Below are 20240 nucleotides of genomic sequence, written 5' to 3'. Positions count from 1 at the left end.
CCTCAAGGATATCAACTAATGCGAACCACCTAAATCCATCATTAGGCACATCTTAGTAACCAATAATAATCAGAGGTTAGATCTCAATAAAAAACTCCATGTCCATCAAAGTTTGACCAAAAGTTAAACCACACAAAAAGTCAAAGGTAAACGAGTAGTCGTGTCACGACCCCTCGTCACATCGCAACCACTAGGCGACAAAATAATCACGATGTCATTCAAACTTTGCGTCTCAACCCTCCTTCAGTCTCGTCTTGCTTTCTGGGCATATCCATATCTTCTTATTAAGTCCCTAATCCACTTAGACAAAGACTATAACTTTCCAGACACCATCTAAGGAGGTGCCTAATGGACAAAAATCCAAACTTTATGTATAACCAAGCTCAAATCAAGCATTACACCAAACCCTAGATCTAAAGAAGGCCAATATAACAAGACTTTGATGATTGAGCATACACTCCTTTCACCTCATTAGGTCTAGAAAACAATCCCAAGCAAACTTTGGACCTGGAGTTTTCCAAAGTCAATAAAAAACATGATAAAAGGGACCAAATATGCTTATAAGGCTAGATCTACCAACCAAAAACCATAAAGGCGAGCTTTATAATATACAGAAGTTATAAAGATGGTAAGATGAAAGAAATTTAGAGAGAAAGGAGGCCAAGAACTAGGTCAAAAATGGCAAACATGTTATTACAAGAGACACGAGTATTTAACATAGTTCCACAATTGGGAAGACGGTCGACTTCCACACATGAGAATGTCCAAATTGGTCACGTCTACTATCTAGAGGTACAATACATAACTACAACACTCTACGTTGATACAACATACATAAGACTCTAAGATCCGAACAATAAACCTCACATCGTCTTCTTTCTTCCTTGGATTCTGAAAATGCTTGTGACTAGGGAACGATGCGTAGACAACGTCCACCTACCAATCCTTTTTTTTTTATCGTGTTTATTACGTGTCTTGGTCCTCAAATAAATCCGATCTTCTAGACTTCAACCTATAACTTCTTCGATAGTACCTCTTCTATCTCCGGTCAGGCTTAGCAACTTCTTCTACTCAATGTTAGAATTTAATTTGTAAAACAAAGACCACCTTTGAGGCTAAGAAGAGTTACTAGCAAATAAGTCATGCCGTTTTCTGAAAGAAAATTGTGAACTTTTGACTTTTGAGATATAAATTAAAATGTGTATTGATGTTAAAATTGTTTTCTGATGGTTAGATACTAGAGAGATGATTATGGCCATCAATTTTAATTTTATATTTGCATGGCATCGAGAGATCCTCATGTCCGTACGCATAGCCTCATTCTTCGTCTTCCTTCTTGTGACCCTTTCACCCTCATCCTCTATCTTCACAAATGTTGTTTCAATTCTTGATTGATTGCTCTCGAAACTGTTATCATCCGTTGCAATTGATGAACTAATTCTTGATTGATCGATTGATTGATTTCAACCACAAGGGAAAATGAGCCAGGGGTTGGATGACGGCGATGCCGACGCCTTGTCTGCTCTGGCCAACGCTCCTCCTCCTTCCACCGCCGGCAACAGGAAAACACATTCCCAACAGCTCCGCACAAACACCGGTACCAACTTCAAACGCCACCCAAAACAGAACCACCGCCAGCACAGCCTTGATGATGCCCGTATTAGCGCAGCCATTGATGAATTTGGCAACCACTCCGACGAAGATGACGACAATGACTTTTACCCTTACGCCACCTCATCTTCTTTCTCAGAATCTTCTCATTCCGACCCCAACAGCCAAAATCACTTCTTCCATGGAAATAACAACAGTAACAGCCACAACAGCAATTCGAATTCGTCATCCTCCTTCGAAGACCAACACCCTTTGCCGGAATTTTCAGCAAGCGGAGGTGGAGCCGGAATCTTCAAAGCTCCTTCTCGATCCGCTGTTCACCCAGGTCGTCCCACCGCCCTTGAACTCCGACCTCACCCGCTAAAGGAGACTCAAGTTGGAAGATTCATCCGGACGATTGCTTGTACGGAGACACAGTTGTGGGCGGGTCAGGAATCCGGTGTTAGGTTTTGGAATTTCTCCGACGCATTCGAACCAGGGCTCGGAATCGGCGGTAGAGCTCGACGTGGTGATGAAGATGCAGCCCCTTTTTACGAATCTGCAAATACACCTCCCACCACATGTTTGATGATTGATTGTGCTAGTAAATTGGTTTGGAGTGGACACAAAGATGGTAAGATTCGATCATGGAAAATGGATCAACAGCCCGCCGATGATACTCCGTTCAAAGAAGGCCTCTCATGGCAGGCTAACCAGCGTGGCGCTGTTCTTTCCATGGTCACTTCTTCTTATGGTAATCCAACTTCTCAAATCTCAACCACCATTAATGTAACCTAACATAACCTATGGTTTCCTCTTTCAATCCGCCATTCTTTTGCAGGTGATATATGGATGGGGTCTGAAAACGGAGTGATAAAGGTCTGGCCATGGGAAGCAGTTGAAAAGTCGCTAGCTTTATCACCTGAAGAACGTCACATGGCTGCTTTGCTTGTGGAACGTTCAAGCATCGACCTTAAAAGCCAAGCCACCATTAATGGCGTCTGTCACATATCTTCTTCCGATGTCAAGTTTCTATTATCAGATAAAGTAAAAGCAAAAGTATGGGCAGCTGGGTCCCTCAGTTTCTCACTCTGGTATATATCTTTTTTTCACTCGATTATAAACATCATCATCATTCAAAGTTCAATCTTTAAACTTTCAAACCATTGTTACAGGGACGCTCGTACGAGGGAGCTTTTGAAAGTATACAACGTAGATGGTCAAATCGACAACCGAATTGACTCATCGGAAAGAGAACAACCACCGGAAGAAGAACCTAGTGTAAGACCCAGTAACTCAAAGTCCAAAAAAGAAAAACAACAAGGAGGTAGTTTTCTACAAAGATCACGCAACGCCATCATCGGAGCTGCAGATGCAGTCCGGCGAGTTGCAACAAAGGGAACAGGTGCATTCACAGCTGAAGACGCTAAAAAAACCGAAGCCCTTCTTCTTGCTTACGATGGATCCATCTGGACAGGGTGTTCAAATGGTTTAATAGTTCAATGGGACGCAAATGGCAACCGTTTACACGATTTCCATCACCATCATTGCGCTGTTCTCTGTTTCTGCACTTATGGGCCAAGAATATGGGTCGGGTACGTGAGTGGAATGGTTCAAGTAATCGATCTTGAAGGAAACTTGATTGCTGGGTGGATTGCGCATAATGGACCTGTTATAAAAATGGTAGTTGGGAATGGATCTGTTTTTAGTTTGGCTACACATGGTGGTATACGAGGGTGGTATATTTCGTCTCCGGGACCTCTTGATAATATTTTGAGACCGGAGTTATCGAAAAGAGAACATATGTATACGACACTTGAAACTGTTAGGCTTATGGTGGGGACATGGAATGTTGGTCAAGGGAAACCATGTCATGATGCACTTGTGTCGTGGGTTGGATCTCAGGCTTCTGATGTTGACATTCTTGTTGTTGGTTTGCAAGAAGTGGATATGGGTGCAGGGTTTCTTGCAATGTCTGCTGCAAAAGAAACTGTAAGATCGATCTTTTGTGTTTTTTAAGGTTTTTACCATGTTAAAAATGGTTGCTTTCTTCAAATAATATATATCCAATATCAAGAAAGTCTCAACTTTACTATGTATCAACATCATTACTCATTTAGCATTTTATCTTTAATTACAACACTTAATAAAAAAAAGGAACATGTCTCATGATTCTTTTCAGAGTCTTGAATCAGTCACATTCATATAGAACGTTTGTTTTTTCAAAGCAAAAATGTCTGAAGTCTGCGGATCACCCCTCTGTAGCAGAAGAGGGGGACCAAACGGCTGTAGCATGTAATAAAAAATATTTTTGTTTTTTAACATCTGACTGCTGCAATAAGTTAAAGTAAGGTGTGAAGAGGTTTGAAGTAGAGGGTCAAATGCTGCGCCACACAACATATGCGCAACAGTTTTTAAGTCTCTTCTGAAAAACAAACAGCTGTGAATGGCTAAATGCTGCGGCGCAGCAATAAGTGGTCAGAAGTGGTTTTTTAGAAAAAACAAACGACACCTAATCTTCAAAGTCACCAAAAGAAACTACTTTTATATAAAAAACAAGAATGTGGGACTAGTGTAACATCATCTTGAGATAAATTATTTGCATTTTACACTATGCAGTTAGGTGTTGAAGGAAGTTCTAATGGACAATGGTGGCAAGATGCCATGGGGAAGGCTATGGGGGAAGGATCTACTTTTGAACGTGTAGGATCTAGGCAACTGGCTGGTTTGCTCATTGCTATATGGTAAATCTTTGAGACCCAATTTTCATTTTGTACTTTTCCCTAAAGGGTTTCCTTAAAATTCCTACTTACATTCTTAAAATCCATCTTTTTTAGGGTAAGAAAGAGTCTTAGAACACATGTAGGCGATCTTGATGTTGGAGCAGTCGCTTGTGGCCTAGGTCGTGCACTTGGTAATAAGGTATTCATGAATAGATGTACTTTAATCTTACAAGATGATAAAGGTATGAGAGTTAATGTCAAAAAAAAAAAATGACAACAAGTAATACACACTTTGCTATTTAGGTATTCAAACATGTCACTAATTTCTTTAGGGTTGTCATTACATCATTAAAGTGTATTTCAGCCGTATAATTCTGCCATATCAGAATATACCTAAATGAACAAATTTTACCCTATTGGTGTAATGATAACCTAAAAAAACTTTGGTGACATATTAAATACAAATTAAAAAGATAAGTAATCTAAAGTGCAAATTTCTTACTATAGCCTATAGACTGTTGTTATTTTATGACATTAACCCTAAAAGTGTATATATACATATATTTTTGTGATAATGTTATGGTTTTATTGAGCAGGGTGGAGTAGGGTTGAGATTAAGAGTATATGATCGAATAATGTGCTTTGTAAACTGCCACCTGGCAGCTCATTTGGAAGCAGTGACTAGGCGCAACCAAGATTTTGATCACATTTACAAAAATATCGCGTTTGGACGAACAAGCAATAACACTTCTGGTATGGCGCGATACCTGTTTTTGTGTTGCTCTCTTGCCTTGTCCACATATTTATTTTGGGTTTCTTCTTCCTTTGCCTTCCCATGGCTGATCCTCATTCTTTCAGCTTGTGTGTCTTCTACTGCTCAATCGCTTCGCCCTACTAACGTAAGTTTCCTCCACTATTTATCATCACTAAAATCATTATAAAAAGAGAAATTTAATATACGTTTTGATGGTGTACATAAAGGAAAGTGTGATTCTCATGTGGAGTTATTTATTTATTTATTTTATTATTGTCACAGTCTGTGGTTATAAATCCGGATGAGGGGAAGCCTGATCTAGCAGAAGCTGATATGGTTATCTTTTGTGGCGACTTCAATTATCGTCTTTTTGGGATAACTTATGATGAAGCACGCGACTTTGTTTCTCAAAGGAGTTTTGATTGGCTAAGAGAGAAGGATCAGCTTAGAGCCGAAATGAAAGCCGGGAAAGTTTTTCATGGAATGAGAGAAGCACTCATCAGATTTCCTCCAACTTATAAGTTTGAAAGAGGAAAACCAGGTTTAGGAGGTAAGTTTAATTATCATAACTCTGATATAGTCGAGTGGTTATTGCCTTATTGGGATTGTCTATAACACTGACTAATTACTGATATTTCTTTTTCAGGATATGATTCCGGGGAGAAAAAGCGAATTCCAGCTTGGTGTGACAGGATATTATATCGAGACAATCGATCTTCTCCAACATCAGAATGCAGTTTAGCATGTCCTGTTGTGGCTTCTATTTTTCTGTAGGTCTCATTGGGGAACTTTCCTCTTTCTAACATTGTGTTAATATTCAAAATCATTTTACTTTTTGGTGATGTTGATAGGTATGAAGCTTGTATGGACGTGATAGAGAGTGATCACAAACCAGTTCGTTGCAAATTTAAAGTCCAAGTTGCTCATGTTGATAGATCGGTGCGAAGACAAGAATTTGGAAAAATATTCAAGTCCAACGAAAAAATAAAATCGATACGTGAAGAACTACGTTGCGTTCCCAACACTTCACTTAGTACAAACAAGATCGTCCTCCAAAATTCAGACACCCGACCTTTATCAATCACCAACAAAAGCACCAAAGATGATGCCATATTTCAAATCTTATGTGATGGTCACTCCGCCGTTAAAGATAATGAAGAGCCTGAGTATAGACAAAGAGGTTCCTTCGGATTTCCTCGTTGGCTCGAGGTAACAACTTCCATAAGTTGAAATTGAAACAACTACTGTGTCATCCGATATCAGATTATCTGGTTAGATCTGATATCGGATGACCTAAAATATTCCAGTCATCCGAGCGCACTCATATGACTATTGTCATTTTCTAAAAAAAATATTAATCGGAACTGTGGTTTAGGTGGCACCAGCGGTTGGGATAATAAAACCTGGAAGCACGGCAGAAATATTGGTCCACCATGATGACACACATACCTCGGATGACGTGGAGGGTGCAGGTCAAAGTTGGAGGTCGGAAGACACGCGTGACAGGGTAGCGATGTTATTGGTAGTAATTAGAGGCAGCCGGTCAACTGAAACAAAAAGTCACCAGTGTCATGTACGCCATCGCTACTCTCCTAAGGCTAGTAGTAGTGGTAGCAGTGGTAGTGGGCACATGGAACCACAACCAAAAGGTTATGGTTCTAAAAAGCATCCATCTTCTCATCACCGGTCTTTTGCTAAACATGGTGATGATCATCATCGGAGTAGTAGACATGAATGATTCTTGAATTAAGCTAGCTAGCTAGTACAGAACAACGCAAATAGACGAGCAAGAATCGAATGTTACTTGGCTTCTTGATGTAAATACGTACGAGTGCCAGATTCCAAGATCCTTGATTGTATTTAACAAAATGTTCATATGTATTTTATTGTTAAATTTTGTGCAATAGACAGCTTAAACCATAATGTTTCCGTTGAACCAACTGATTAATATCATTTAGTGCGAAAATCGGTACATTATGCGAACAGAAAGGTTTTGAATTAATGTAGATTTGATGATTGGATTGTTGCATGTTGTGATATTGTGATGGACTTATCATTCAAGCTTGTTGTGCGGCGCTTAAGTGGCCAGCCTTAATCACAAACACTCAACCAAGGAAATGATGATATAATAGACAAGTAGTCGAATCCTTTACATGAGAACATAAAAGTATTTAAGTTGGCTTGCAAACGAATGTGATGGTTAATACATGCGGACACCAGAAAAAACAATGAAATAAGTAACTCAATAGCCATGAAAATAAAGAGAAATCATTTAAAAAGTGACCATTTGATATCCTTTTTGAAGTATAGAAGCAATGTTCCATATGGTCAAAGAAATATTGGTCCTAAAGAAAGTTTGAATGTTATACTCTCCCCATCTAAGAAAGTGACCTACTCATCACGCCTTCTTCATGGTACATCTTGATCTCTTCCACAAATTGCTACAGTTCCTCTGTTTCCCAACTCGCTTCACTATCGGGGAAATTCCACCGTTGAGTTAAGTATTCCTTGAAGCTTGGTACTCCCCATTAAAAGTTTTGTATGATAATATTTCTTCAAATTTTCAATCAAATGAACTCAACACTATGTTTGGTGCTTGTTTGGGGATTCCATGTTACGAGTCTTCCAAATATTGATGATATGGCTTAAGGATACGCACATGGAAAAACAGAAGTTGAAGTTGGTATAATACCTTTCCAACACGATAAATTGTTAGGAAAGGGCCTTCATATGAATTGGTTTGAGTGTATTAAGTTTAGTTTGATTTTATTTCGGAACTTATACATGGTAAATTTTATCTGATTTGATTGATTATTATGTGGAGACTTAATAATATGTTGGATTGCAATCACTTTCATTAGTTTATTATTATGTTTAACTTTCATGTTTACTCAACTTCCTGAATATTAATTTATTCAATTCCTTTAGATTCAGTCGTAGTGGAAGTAAATAGTGATTTAAGACGGTCATTGTGACATCCTTAATTTCACGGTCAGAAAAGACCGATTTGTTTATGATTTGTTTTTAAAATCAGAGTAATCTTTTACAGAAAACAGTTGCGGAATTTGTTTCCAAAACAAAATATGATAAAGAATTTATCAAAGCATTTCTTTAAAGAAATGTATTTTCATAATATAACAAAATCTCGGGATGTCATGTTCAATACATACCAAAAGCATAAACAGAACAAAATAGACCTTACAACAGTTATTTATAACTACCGGCCTATAATCCAAAATCTCTCGTTATGTCAGCCAACTTATGCTCTCGTGCCATAACCTGTAATACAAAGAAAACTGAGTGAGCAAGACTTGGAAGCCTGGTGAGCATATAGGGTTTTCATCCCACAATGTTATATCATATATATATATATATATATATATATATATATATATATATATATATATATATATATATATTAGAACTCACAAACTTATATAATTTCACAATATAAAAGCAACTCTTATCCCACCCCATCGATCCTCACAATGACACGATCTAAACTCTCGTTCTAAAACCTTCCTCTTTACTTGATCCATACTCACGGATCTAAAAGTAATCTCTTCACCTGATCCATACTCCTGGATCTACAACTAATCTCTTCACCTGATCCATACTCCCGGATTTAAAACTAATCTTTTCACCTGATCCATACTTCCGGATCTAAAACTAACCTCTTGATCTCATTATCCAACTCATCTTTTATCACCCACCAACTATCTCATCTACCCATGTTCTACCAAACATATTTGTAGATATAAAATACATATACAGTTTAACTCATTTTAAAACTATATAAAACATTCATTCTACACTCATCTCGAATAAACAACAATATATAAACACATAGCACGTATTTCATAACAAATACTTTATATTTATGTGTTAGAAGAGAGTGACTACACACTCATCCAAAACATATACTTAATACATTCAAACAATACTTGTATTAAAATCGTGTTTATGAAAGGGACTATACACTCACTCATAACATAGATGTAATACATTCAACCAATACTTGTATTAAAATTGTGTTTATGAAAGGGACTATACACTCACATGATAAGACGATGATTGGACAACACCTCGTCTCTTAAAATAATATTCTTCGCTGAAACTGAGATGTTTTCTCCAAAACCGGGCTTCACGCGGGTAGAGTTTCGGCTCGAAAACTATATTTCTCGGGATCTTTGAGGCTTCGGGTGTCGGGATTGATACCGGGGCTTCGGGGGGTAAAACCTGCCAAATAGAAGAAAGTGGAAGGGGAGAGAAATGAAAATTAGCAACCAATAATGGTTGGGTTCGAGTTCTATTTATAGGGTGCTGAACCCTTGATTACGCTGGGCGTAACTCGCAAGTACACGGGGCTTAATGCCTATTTCATGCGTACGCTGGGTGTACCAAGCCCTACGTTGGGCGTAGTTCGGATAAGATAGGACGAGTCACCACTTCAGATATTATCCGAATATATAATCAAATTTATGTATTTTAATTATTTAAAAACTTTAGAAATTCATATCTCCCTCATTCGAGCTCCGTTTTCGACGTTCTTTATATCAACGCGTAGGTGAGACTATGCTCTACAACTTTTGTTTAGACTCTGTCGTCTAATTTTGACTTTATTTTTATTATATTATTTTTAGTAGGCCGGGACAGGAAAACTCCGTTATAAATTCGCAACTTCCTCATACGACGTCCGTTTTCGTCTGTATTTTTACCGTTGCACTACTATTAACGAGATATTCAATTCTCCTTTAGATTGTTTTGGCTGGAAATCACTCGATCTCATATTTGAACTTCGGGCTGCATACTACTAAGCTGAAACTTAAAAAAATCATAACTTCCTCATACGGAGTCAGATTTGGACATTCTTTTTATGCACGCTCTCGGTTTAACATATTCTACAACTTTCTTTTAGATCGCTAAGGCCAAATACCGCTCTAGCGTAAATTCACTATTTATGTCACGCTGGGTTGTGCCGGTTCTGTCGCGAAACTTCGACAGGTCATAACTTCTTCGTTATAACTCGGATTTCGGCATTCTTTATATCTTTGGAATCCTTGTCGCGACAACTACAAATTAGTTAAGATTATTCATTCTAAATAATCTTCTATCAAAAATTCATTATTGACGCTTAAGTATTAGAGTAACCTAAACTTAAAGATTACTTTATGGATATTGTTACGAGTAATTCTAAGATAATAATATCCTACATTCTACAATCGAAGATGCATGAGATTATTAGTTATGTGTTCTATTGTGTTGTGGTGTTATCAAATGTTGTTTGTAACTCACAGCCATACAAGGAATGTAGGGTATGAGATGATGAGTGGGCGAGATCCTAAAGTCGATTTGTTCTTCCCAACCTAATAGGAGAAGCGATATCCAAGGGATCCTCGATGATTTGGTGTTGACATCAAATATACGACCGTACTCAAACTAAGTTGATAATGGATCAATAATATAGTATGTTGTTGGTCATCATAAATCTCTACCGAGAAACATAATCTTGAATGTTTAAATGACATACTTCCTTGTCTTATGTTTATATGGATATCATAAATCAAATGAATATTTGATCACTTACTTAGGACTCTTCATACCTATAAGTTATGAGCATATTTATAGTCTTGGATGATGTACACCTTGCTAGGCTAAGAAAGGTAGGACTGTACAATTGTTATGACATGTGCAAGTAAAAAACTACTATAAATATGTCCATGGTCACAACAGGTTGGTGACTTCAATCATTAGCATGGTCCTTTTGGGTTACACAAAATATATGATTTAAGATAATTTGACAAAGAGAAAGATGAAGGGATTAGTTTATTAACACATCAAAATTATGTTGAGTTAATCTAAAACTAATTAAGCTCAAGGGGTTAAATGTTAATATCCATTGTTAGTAATTATCTCTTATTTTAGGGATAATGGTAACTTAGCGAAAAGGAAGGGATATACAACAACCAACCCCTATCTCCTTGGCTTAAATCTTACGTTCTCCAAAGCTCTCTCTCTCTCTCTCTCTCACTGTCTGTCTTGAACAACTTTAGGAGCCCCTATCTCAAGGGCTCTCGGTTTTTGCAAGGAACAAATAAAGGAGGTGCTTTGTGTTCAAGTTCCTTGCTCATACTCTTGTGTGCGAATTCATAATAGGAACTCTAGTTTGGGTTCTAGTTTATCCAAACGATACTAAAAAGAAGTTTTAATCAAAGTCTAAAAGGGCATGTATTCTATGTCTTTCTTGTTAAAGTTTTATTACTAAGGTCGCTAGAACAAGATGCTTGCTGAGATATGATGATTCAATTTTGTTTGTCAATTTGCTGTTGTTGCTTTGTTCTCAATGAATCATCACAACCCAACATCGCATCATTTTGTGTTGTATGATAACATAGACCTCCTTATCCTTTGTTCATTGGTTCTCCCCAGTAGCCTCCACGTCCTTATTAAGGGTAAAGTTTTCACCACTTTGGACTCCATAGTTCGTTGACCAACTCAGGAGGTCATCTCTTTCAGTGCAGTTATTTGTTTTTGATATTTTAACACCCGTGTTTCCAGATACGAGTTGTTTACGTGTTGAATTGGTTAAGTGTTAATTTGGGGTTTTTGGAGTTAGGGCACCACAAATTCTAAGGGATCGTGACGTGAGCCACGTCAATAAGTAGCAACACGACTTAAGAGATTGTCGGACGTGCAATCGTCACAACCCAAAACTATAGGTTTCAGGCATTGGGCCCTATTTAGTGGTGCTAACTTTTAAGGTTCCTCCTTTGCATTAGAATCCACCTTCAGTTCATAACCTTAGCCACCCTTGTGCTTTCTTGAGAGATTTTAGTGTTTTGAATGATTCTTGGTGAAGAAGAAAGCTAGTGATATTTAGAGAAACCATTTGTAACTAAAGATTCCACCTTCTAGACCCTTCAAAAGCTTGGTAAGTCATAAAAATCTCTGCTTTATTTGATTTCATGCTTAAATCTAGGTGTTAGGTGGGATTTTGGTCCTTTTTGTTCCTTTGGACTTAAAGTTCTTGGAGAATGAGCAACTCCATAACCTTAGAATGGTTTTGAGTGATCTTCTGATATTTTGGAGAAGAAAAAGGGTATGAATGGGTTCCTTTTGAGCCATAGACAAGATCTTGACCATTTTATGCCAAATATGAGTTAGGTTTTAATTTTGGGTTTTTTTGCATGATAGATTTGGATAAAGTTGGAAACTTTATCCAATATGTCCCTTGTATGATTTAGATCTAAGAGTTGGAACCTCTATTAGAAAGGATTAAGAATTTGATGGGATAAATGCATCGGACCGAAAATTGCAATGTGACCATTGAGGGGACACGACATGAAGATTGGATGGAGTTCACAACTGTCTTGTCGTGATGTGATCGCGATGCAACTAATATGTGGGTTTGGCGTGCCGACTGTTGACCATTAAATTTTTGAGAAGTTTGACTTTGGATTAGACTTTGAGGGATTAATATAGAATGAGGTTTAAAGTTATCTTGTTATCTAGGTGGTTCGTGAGATCGATTCTTATGAGTTCGTGTGTGTAGTTGTGTTTTGTTAGCTTGTAGTTCAAGCAAGTTATCTAACTATACTATGTATTACAATATATACCTTTATATGATATGATGTAGATGTAATGTAGCATATGATTATGTAGGTAGGCTAGTATAATCCTTTTCTTGATGATTGTTTGGTTGCTTGATTCTATGGTATGTGGATATGTTATGTGGAGGGGTTGATGATGGAATGACACAAGAGCTATGAGCCTAGATTATTCATGGTTGATGATAGACAACATGAGAGTTGTAAGCCTAGATACCCACTATTGATGACTAGATAGGAACTAGATCTATTTGTCACTAGATGGGTCGGTGTAAGAGCCAAGAGACTTGTTTGTATGCGAAGCGGTATGAGAGCCGAGATATTGGTTTGTATACATTGTATATGTATTGTGGTGTGTGGTTTTTTGGGGAAATCGCTAAGATGTATGCTTATAGTTTTTGATTCAATGTTTTCAGGTGGTTCTGTTGATAGGGGAAAAGCGCATCTTGATTGCACGAGCATCGCTGAGGATTATATGATTTAGACTTCCGCTGTTTTTACTATTATGATACAACTGATGATTTTAATATATGGTTTGGAAACAAATTGATATTTGATTTTATAAGAAATGGATTGGATGTTTTACTTATGTTATTGAAAGGAAATTTTGGTTTGAAAATTTGGGACATTATAGATATACTTGTCTACTCTTTCAAAGGGTTCTCATTGTGTAGTAAATTTTTTTACTGTTAGTTTTCCAAATAGCATGCTTGGGTGTAGATCGTGTGTGAAGACCGAATGATTTAATGCGTTCTTCGCGTCTAGATCTCTCAATCCTTTTTCTTCAATCAATCTTTGCCTTCTTAGGGTTTCTAATAGGGTTTTAGTTTCCTTAATGTGACATCTCCAACTTCACGGCCAGAAAAGACCGATTCGTTTATGCTTATTTAAAAATCAGAGTATCCTTTTTGAGAAATAACATTGCAGAATTTGTTCCCAAAAAACATGATAATGATATTATCAAAGCATTTTCGAAGAAATGTATTTTATTTATATTAAAACATTAGGGTGTCATTGTCAATACAGAAACATAAGCATAACAAAATATTACAAGCCTTACAGTAATTAAACTAGTGGCCTAATACTTCTTGAATCTCTCAGTAGAATGTATCTTTAATATCGCTACCTGTGATACAATAAACTGAGTGGGTCGGGTTGGGAAACCTGGTGAGTACATAGAGTTCTCAACCCATAATAATATAATTATTATGTTTAATCATCAAACAGTTAACCCAATTTCCCATCCTCATTATCTTCTTTATTCTTAAGGATTTGCCCTAAAGATCATCTATTCTGACAGTACTAGTTCAAGGATTCCTCCATGATACATGTCAGTAGGTATTATTCTATAATTATTCCTAAGGATTTGTCCTAAGGAATAGGCATGAAGTCAAGGTTTATCTCCTTTATTGACCTAAAGATCATCTAATAGGCACCAAGTCCATAGCTGCCAATGTTTATCTATTAGGCACTAAGTCCATAGCTGTCAAAGTTTATCTCCTTTATTGACCGTATTATTTTAGGGAGTCCACCCACAATACATGGAAATGGATTTTTAGATTAAATCTGGTGAAAACCTAGTTCAAAAACACCTACAGGTTGTGTCACACCCCAAAACCGGAACGGCGGAAACGTTCTGGGGTGGATGACGTCATGTCAAGTATCACAACATATGCAGTATAGTAATCAAAGTACAACAACCATTGCATTAATAGTAATAATTTTACATGAGTTTACATTGCATAGAAACATCAAAGTAATACAGAAACTAATATAGATACAACTTGGTTCTAGGCTGGCTTCATAAAAGCTCCTGGGATGTACCTGTCTATTGCTGATCTAAGAATACAAATTATTTTGAAAGCGAGTATCAGCATTTTTATAAATGTTGGTGAGTTCATAAGTATTTAGTGTCATTTATGTAAGTAAACATTTAATTCAAAATAACTTTAAGATAAGTAGTAGTTTAGAATCTACAGTGTATTAGTGTCCTTTCCAGAAAATCCTATATTTTCTAAATAAAAGCAGTCTTCTACCAAGACTCGACGGAGTTATGTTTTTAAAGAGTAAATTTCCCTGAAATACTATCATTACCAAAATACGGTATTTGATTTTAAAGAAAGTAGGAGTATATCACGAGTAAAAACACTAGGGAAAATAACATATGCCTCAGTAGAGAAATACTGCTGACTAAGGCAAAAGAGATCATAGACTCCAGGAGAGTATCAAATGAATAATACGCCTGGCTCAGTCTAACAAAAGGGAACATAGACCCCAGACGGTATCAAATGTACGATACGGCTAGCAAGGTCTAAAACAAAGAAGCACAGACCCTAGACAATATCAAATGAAAGATACAACTAGCAAGGTCTAAAATAGTGAAACACAGACCCCAAACAGTATCAAATGAACGGTACATCTAGCAAGGTCTAAAACAAAGAAGCACAGACCCCAGATAGTATCAAATGAAAGATACAACTATCAAGGTCTAAAAACAAAAGGGGAAATCCTAAGTGGGTTGTTTCAAGAATATAGTGTTAAATTCTCGTTACCTTAAGGCCATGAATTATAAGGTAAGCATGGAGATACTCATAACCATACTGATTGACACTAGAGTACTTGACGCCCTGCAAGCGTCGGAATAAATATGACATTTGTCACCCCTTGGCTTGGTAGGCCGTGGACTGTAGCTAGCAGTTAGGGTGCGGGAGTGTCAGTCCCGTATAGATCTATACACAGAATGCCCGCTCTCCCTACAGGAGACTCTGGTTACCAACTCGACGACGGGGAGATCCGTGTCTTGAAGATGCATCTAGTATTCTGAGTACTAATAGAGGCGCTGGAGAAATGATAAGGACTCGCGTATGAACTGACTCCTGTGGAATTCTTGTACTAGAAAGAGTGAATAGAGCTTCCTAACTATTCCTATAATAGTTACTAGTGTCTCTAATCTATGAGTGACGAGTGGGAGGATGCCCTTGCTACCCAAGGGAAATGAACTGATCGATGTAACCTTTATGTCTATACATGTATACATGATATATAATTAATGATTAAACGACCTTTGGACGGATATCCGATCCCACCAGACCACATCCAAACGAGGAAAAGGAAATAGGGCGAACTAGCCTTCCTAAGTCCTTTAAACATTATTTATATAACTATACGAGTACAGGCATGCATTTAAATATGTAGAAGCATTTAACGAAGTAGTAGCATTTAATGAAATAGTTATATTTAACGAAGCAGAAGCGCTTAACGAAGTAGAAGCATTTAACGAAGTAGTAGCATTAACGAAGTAGTAGCATTAACGAAGTAGAAGCATTTAACGAAGTAGAAGTATAGAAGCATAGAAGCATAGAAGAAAACTTTGACGAAAACTTTGGAAACCTTTACACTTAAGAAAATTTGACTTGTTATCCTTTTGTAAAATAAGCTTGAAGATCTTTGGAAATCCTTTGAGAACCTTTCATAAACAAGTTTGAATGAAATTTTGATAAAACAATATAAGTAAAGAAAACCTTTGTTTAAAATACTGCTGTATCTGGTTTTGAAGTAAAACATACAGCGCAAGAGACAATTTGAGAAATGGTGTACACAAGTAAAAACGTTTTGGAAAACCCTTTATAGTGTCATACTTGGTAAAACAGCTGACAGTGTAATAAATCCTTGTGCATGCGGGTTATCAATCACATATGATTGATATGATAACTAGCATGTTTTAACTTGTATTCCCCCCCATAAAAGCATGTAAAAACATTTAAAAGGTTAATTTAGGGGTATGAACTCACCTGTTGTAAGTGGATCGGGTGAAGGTACCGGTTGGGTGCTCGGTGTCAAATAAAGACTTGAGCACACTTAGTGACCTATTAACATATGATGAAATATGTTTACATACAATTAGTAAATATAATACTAATTAAACACGTATACGCATCCTAATGTGCGGAAAACACTTTGGTCAAGTGCTAGGAGTGTCCTGGGTAACATCTAAGGGAGTGTATGGCCTAAATAGGGAGTTTACCCTTCAAGAGTAAACTCTTTATAGAGTTTACGGCCCTGAGACCAACTCCCCATGAGTTTACGGCCGTAAACTCATGGTGGGGGTGTTCTAGGATGCTAAATGGTCTTATCTCACTCATAGAATTAGGCTAGGTCCAAATATAAGGCATATGGATGGATTTAAGGCAACAAATGGACCATTTAAGGAGTTTACAGCCCTAAACAAGGAGTTTACGGCCGTAAGCTCCTATATGCTCATTCCTTTTGTGTTTTGAGGTCTTAAATGGTAGGAAATAAAGTTCTATGCATTTTTCCAAGTCAAATGAAGAAGTTAGGGCATCATTTGGGCACTCTTTGGGAGTTTACGGCCCATGGACCAATCCTAGGGGGGTTTACGTCCGTAAAATCCTAAGTCCAATGATTCTTCAATGTTTAAAGCCCCTATTTCAATTGTGGTTAATTCTAGACATTTTTCCAGGCCATAGGGGGTGTTTGAGGGCATTTCTAACACCTTAAAGGGTGTTCACGGCCTATGAAGAGGGGTTTACGGTCCAAGAGTGTGCTTGGGCTGTAAACTCAAGTTTACTCTTCATATGGTAAGGTTTTGGTGTTCTAAGCTCGAAGGTGTAGGTCCACAAGTCATATCTAAGCCCTAGGGGTAATTTAGAGGGGTTTTGGGGCTTAAAAACCCCACTTAAGGGTGTTCACGGTCCAAGAGTGTTCTTGGGCCGTAAACACATAAATTTGCCCCTGTTTGATGTCTTAAACACGAATTTGCATGTTAACTAAGCTACACAACAAGTTAGGATAGATTACTTACTAGTTTGGGGCTTGAAACGGGCGTTTTTGGCTCGAAAACAAGTTGTAGAGAGAGTGTAGAGAGAGGGTGGAAAGGTTTCTATGGAGTCCACTCACCCTTATATAGGGTTTTGAGTTGGGGCTCAGTGGAAATCTACCCGATACTGACGTTAAACGGGGCTTTTGGTCGCACCCGATTAAATGGTCGTATTTTGACTTGGTTGAAACTAAAACTTTTCAAGGTATTAATGAGGGTGTTTCTAATTTGTTTCAACCCTTACTAAGTCATTATAAAAGTCCCAAATTAATTAACCAATCCAAAGGTTAACAGACAGTTTAATAAAGTGAAGCTTATTAACAGAACGAGGGGTTAAAAATGACGGAATAAATTTCGGGTTGTCACAGGTTGCGAGACTGCTAGCATTCCACCGGATTGTCTAGAATTATAGTGCATGAGATTTATGAGAGAAAGGAACTTGAAGAAGGAGCAAGGATCCACCAAGAGCTTGTAGATCCAGAAGAGTAGCACCATTTCTGACTTATTTGAGCCGGAGAGTCGCCGAAGCAGCAACAGACAAAGGTTTTTCACCAAGTTTATTAGCATTCATTCATACGAGGTGAGTTACCTTCCAGTAACGGTGGGTCTACAGCCACAATGTCGGCCCACCAGTAGGAGTTTTATGTTAGATGATTGTCTTTGTGATATTCATCTAGGAGGGGAATAGTCCCCAAGTTCGGTTGTTAGGACCGAAGGGTAATTCGGACACCCCAGATATGCCTGATAGTATGTTTATGTTATATGCGATAGTAGCAGTAGGGGGTGGAATAGTCCCCGAGGTTCGGTTGTTAGGACCGATGGGTAGGCCAACACCCCAAAATGGCTTGACATGGGTAGGTCGGCACCCTAGAATGGCCGTACCGGGTAGGTCGGGCACCCCAGAATTGCCCGACAAAATGTAGGCTATGTGATTGTATGGTATGTGGTACGATGGGGGAACTTACTAAGCTTCGTGCTTATAGTTTTCAGTTTTGTTTCAGGTACCTCTTCAGCGAAGGGGAAGGAGCCGGTGCGGTAGCTGCACATCATACACACACATTGGATTTCCGCACTATGAGATTCTTGGGATTATACTCTGACATTGTTACTAATTTTATGATACGATTTCAGACATGAGATTATGGTTTTTACGAAATGATATGACTTGATGATGTTTTCTTATAAATGATTTCTAAAATTATTAATTAAAAAAGAAATATTTGGACTCGAAATTTGGGATGTTACAAGAATAGTATATGGTTGTCATCTATACTCTGCTAGATGACTGATATATGTTGGGCATTGTCTCTTGCCATATCTTCGGTATGGTCTCTCACAACTATTATGTCTCTAGTATTGTTTCTCAGCATTATTTTATCTTTGGTATGGTTTCTAACCATTATTCCATCTCTTAGTATGATTTCTCATCATTATCTCTTTTCATATAGTCTCTACTATCATCTCATTTCTCTTATCTCTTTCTACCCATCCTACCTAATATATTTATAGGTATAAAAATACATATACATTTTAAATCAAGTAAAACATGTATAAATCGTTCATCTAGCATAGATATCAAGAACACAGATAATAAGCACATATATCATGTATTAATATTAAATACTTCATATCTGTGTGTAAGATGAAAGTAACTATGCACTCACTTGTTAAAGTGACGACTTGAAATTTGGATAGCGCTTCGCTTCTAGAAATTGTACTTTCCTTCGACTTAACCTAGTGTTATTATCACTGAGTCATAGTCTAATATTTCTTGCGACTAATTATTACTCTAGATTTATCATTAATTTAAAATCTACTTCAAGATCTATCAAGTAAGGATCAACCAGGCATGACAGTTGGGATGCAGGATCATTTCGGCCGTATAGCCTTTCTGAAATCCAACAACCAAGCCAACATGACCATTCTTGACACCTCTCCCGTAAGTAAATCAATCAGTATAACGACTTGGAATCACTAATAAATCTTCTTTATAGGTTCATAATAACGATAATGAACTTAAACATAAGTTATACTTAAAGTACGGTAAGCATAACTTAACTTACATGTGGTTTAGCGAGAAACTGGACTCTGCGCGGGCAGAACTTCTAAACCGAAAGCTCTATTTCTTGGGGCTTTCTAGCGCTCCGGAGCTTCGCTACTAACACCTAGGAAGTGCTAGAGAAAGGCATTAAGGCCTTGAGGGGTTTGGGAGAGAATAGAATGGAAAGGTATGATGAAATGAGTGAAATTCGACTCTATTTATAGGTTGCCTATGAGCCTATCACGTTGTGATACATGCCTCTTACTCCGTGAGCATGTGTAGCCACCAAGGCTTCGCCTCTGGTGCTGACACGTGGCACCGGACGCAGGTAAAACTGCAGATCTTCAAAAATTCATAACTTTCGCATACGAGCTCCGTTTTTGATGTTATTTATATCCACACGTAGGTATTTCCGAGTACTACAACTTTCCCTTTGACGCCATTGGCTAATTCTCCACCCATCCTAAATTTAATAGTCTGAGAAGATTACACTGTTAATGACCGTGTAAAATTCATAACTTCTACATACGGATTCCGTTTTCGACTGTCTTTTTATCATTGAGCTCCTATTAATGAAATCTTCAATTCTCACTTAGATCATTTTGGCTAAAAATTGTCCGATCTAAAATTCGATTTCTGAGTTGTATACTGCTACGCTGAAACTTCAAAAAATCATAACTTCCTCTAT

General features: G+C 37.6%; 1 protein-coding gene across 2 annotated transcripts; it reads left to right on the top strand.

The window, feature by feature from the left end:
* Window positions 1-1307: 1307 nt before the first annotated feature.
* On the top strand, window positions 1308-7039 carry LOC145095934 (type I inositol polyphosphate 5-phosphatase 13-like). Of its 2 annotated transcripts, XM_079033745.1 has the most exons (11): window positions 1308-2344; window positions 2432-2684; window positions 2766-3582; window positions 4210-4334; window positions 4428-4512; window positions 4910-5066; window positions 5172-5212; window positions 5350-5617; window positions 5714-5837; window positions 5919-6276; window positions 6443-7039. In XM_079033745.1, the coding sequence occupies exons 1-11, from the start codon at window positions 1480-1482 to the stop codon at window positions 6803-6805; spliced, it is 3456 nt and encodes a 1151-aa protein (XP_078889871.1). In that variant the 5' UTR covers window positions 1308-1479; the 3' UTR covers window positions 6806-7039. The 2 variants fall into 2 exon arrangements, with proteins under 2 accessions (XP_078889871.1, XP_078889866.1); XM_079033740.1 differs by having other exon boundaries at window positions 4910-5212.
* The last annotated feature ends 13201 nt before the right edge of the window (window positions 7040-20240 follow it).

The sequence above is a fragment of the Lactuca serriola genome, chromosome 1 (assembly GCF_051521515.1).
Source record: "Lactuca serriola cultivar US96UC23 chromosome 1, Lser_US96UC23_V15, whole genome shotgun sequence".
Lineage (NCBI taxonomy): Eukaryota > Viridiplantae > Streptophyta > Magnoliopsida > Asterales > Asteraceae > Lactuca > Lactuca serriola.
Note: the sequence above shows the minus strand (reverse complement) of the source record. Positions and strands in the feature narration are given on the sequence as shown.

Bases quoted from the DNA above. Each gene is read 5' to 3' on its own strand.
- LOC145095934 (XM_079033740.1), top strand. From the start codon at position 1,480: ATGAGCCAGGGGTTGGATGACGGCGATGCCGACGCCTTGTCTGCTCTG. The intron at 2,345-2,431 runs GTAATCCAACTT...ATTCTTTTGCAG, and splicing joins CATGGTCACTTCTTCTTATG to GTGATATATGGATGGGGTCT. The intron at 5,618-5,713 runs GTAAGTTTAATT...TTTCTTTTTCAG, and splicing joins AGGAAAACCAGGTTTAGGAG to GATATGATTCCGGGGAGAAA.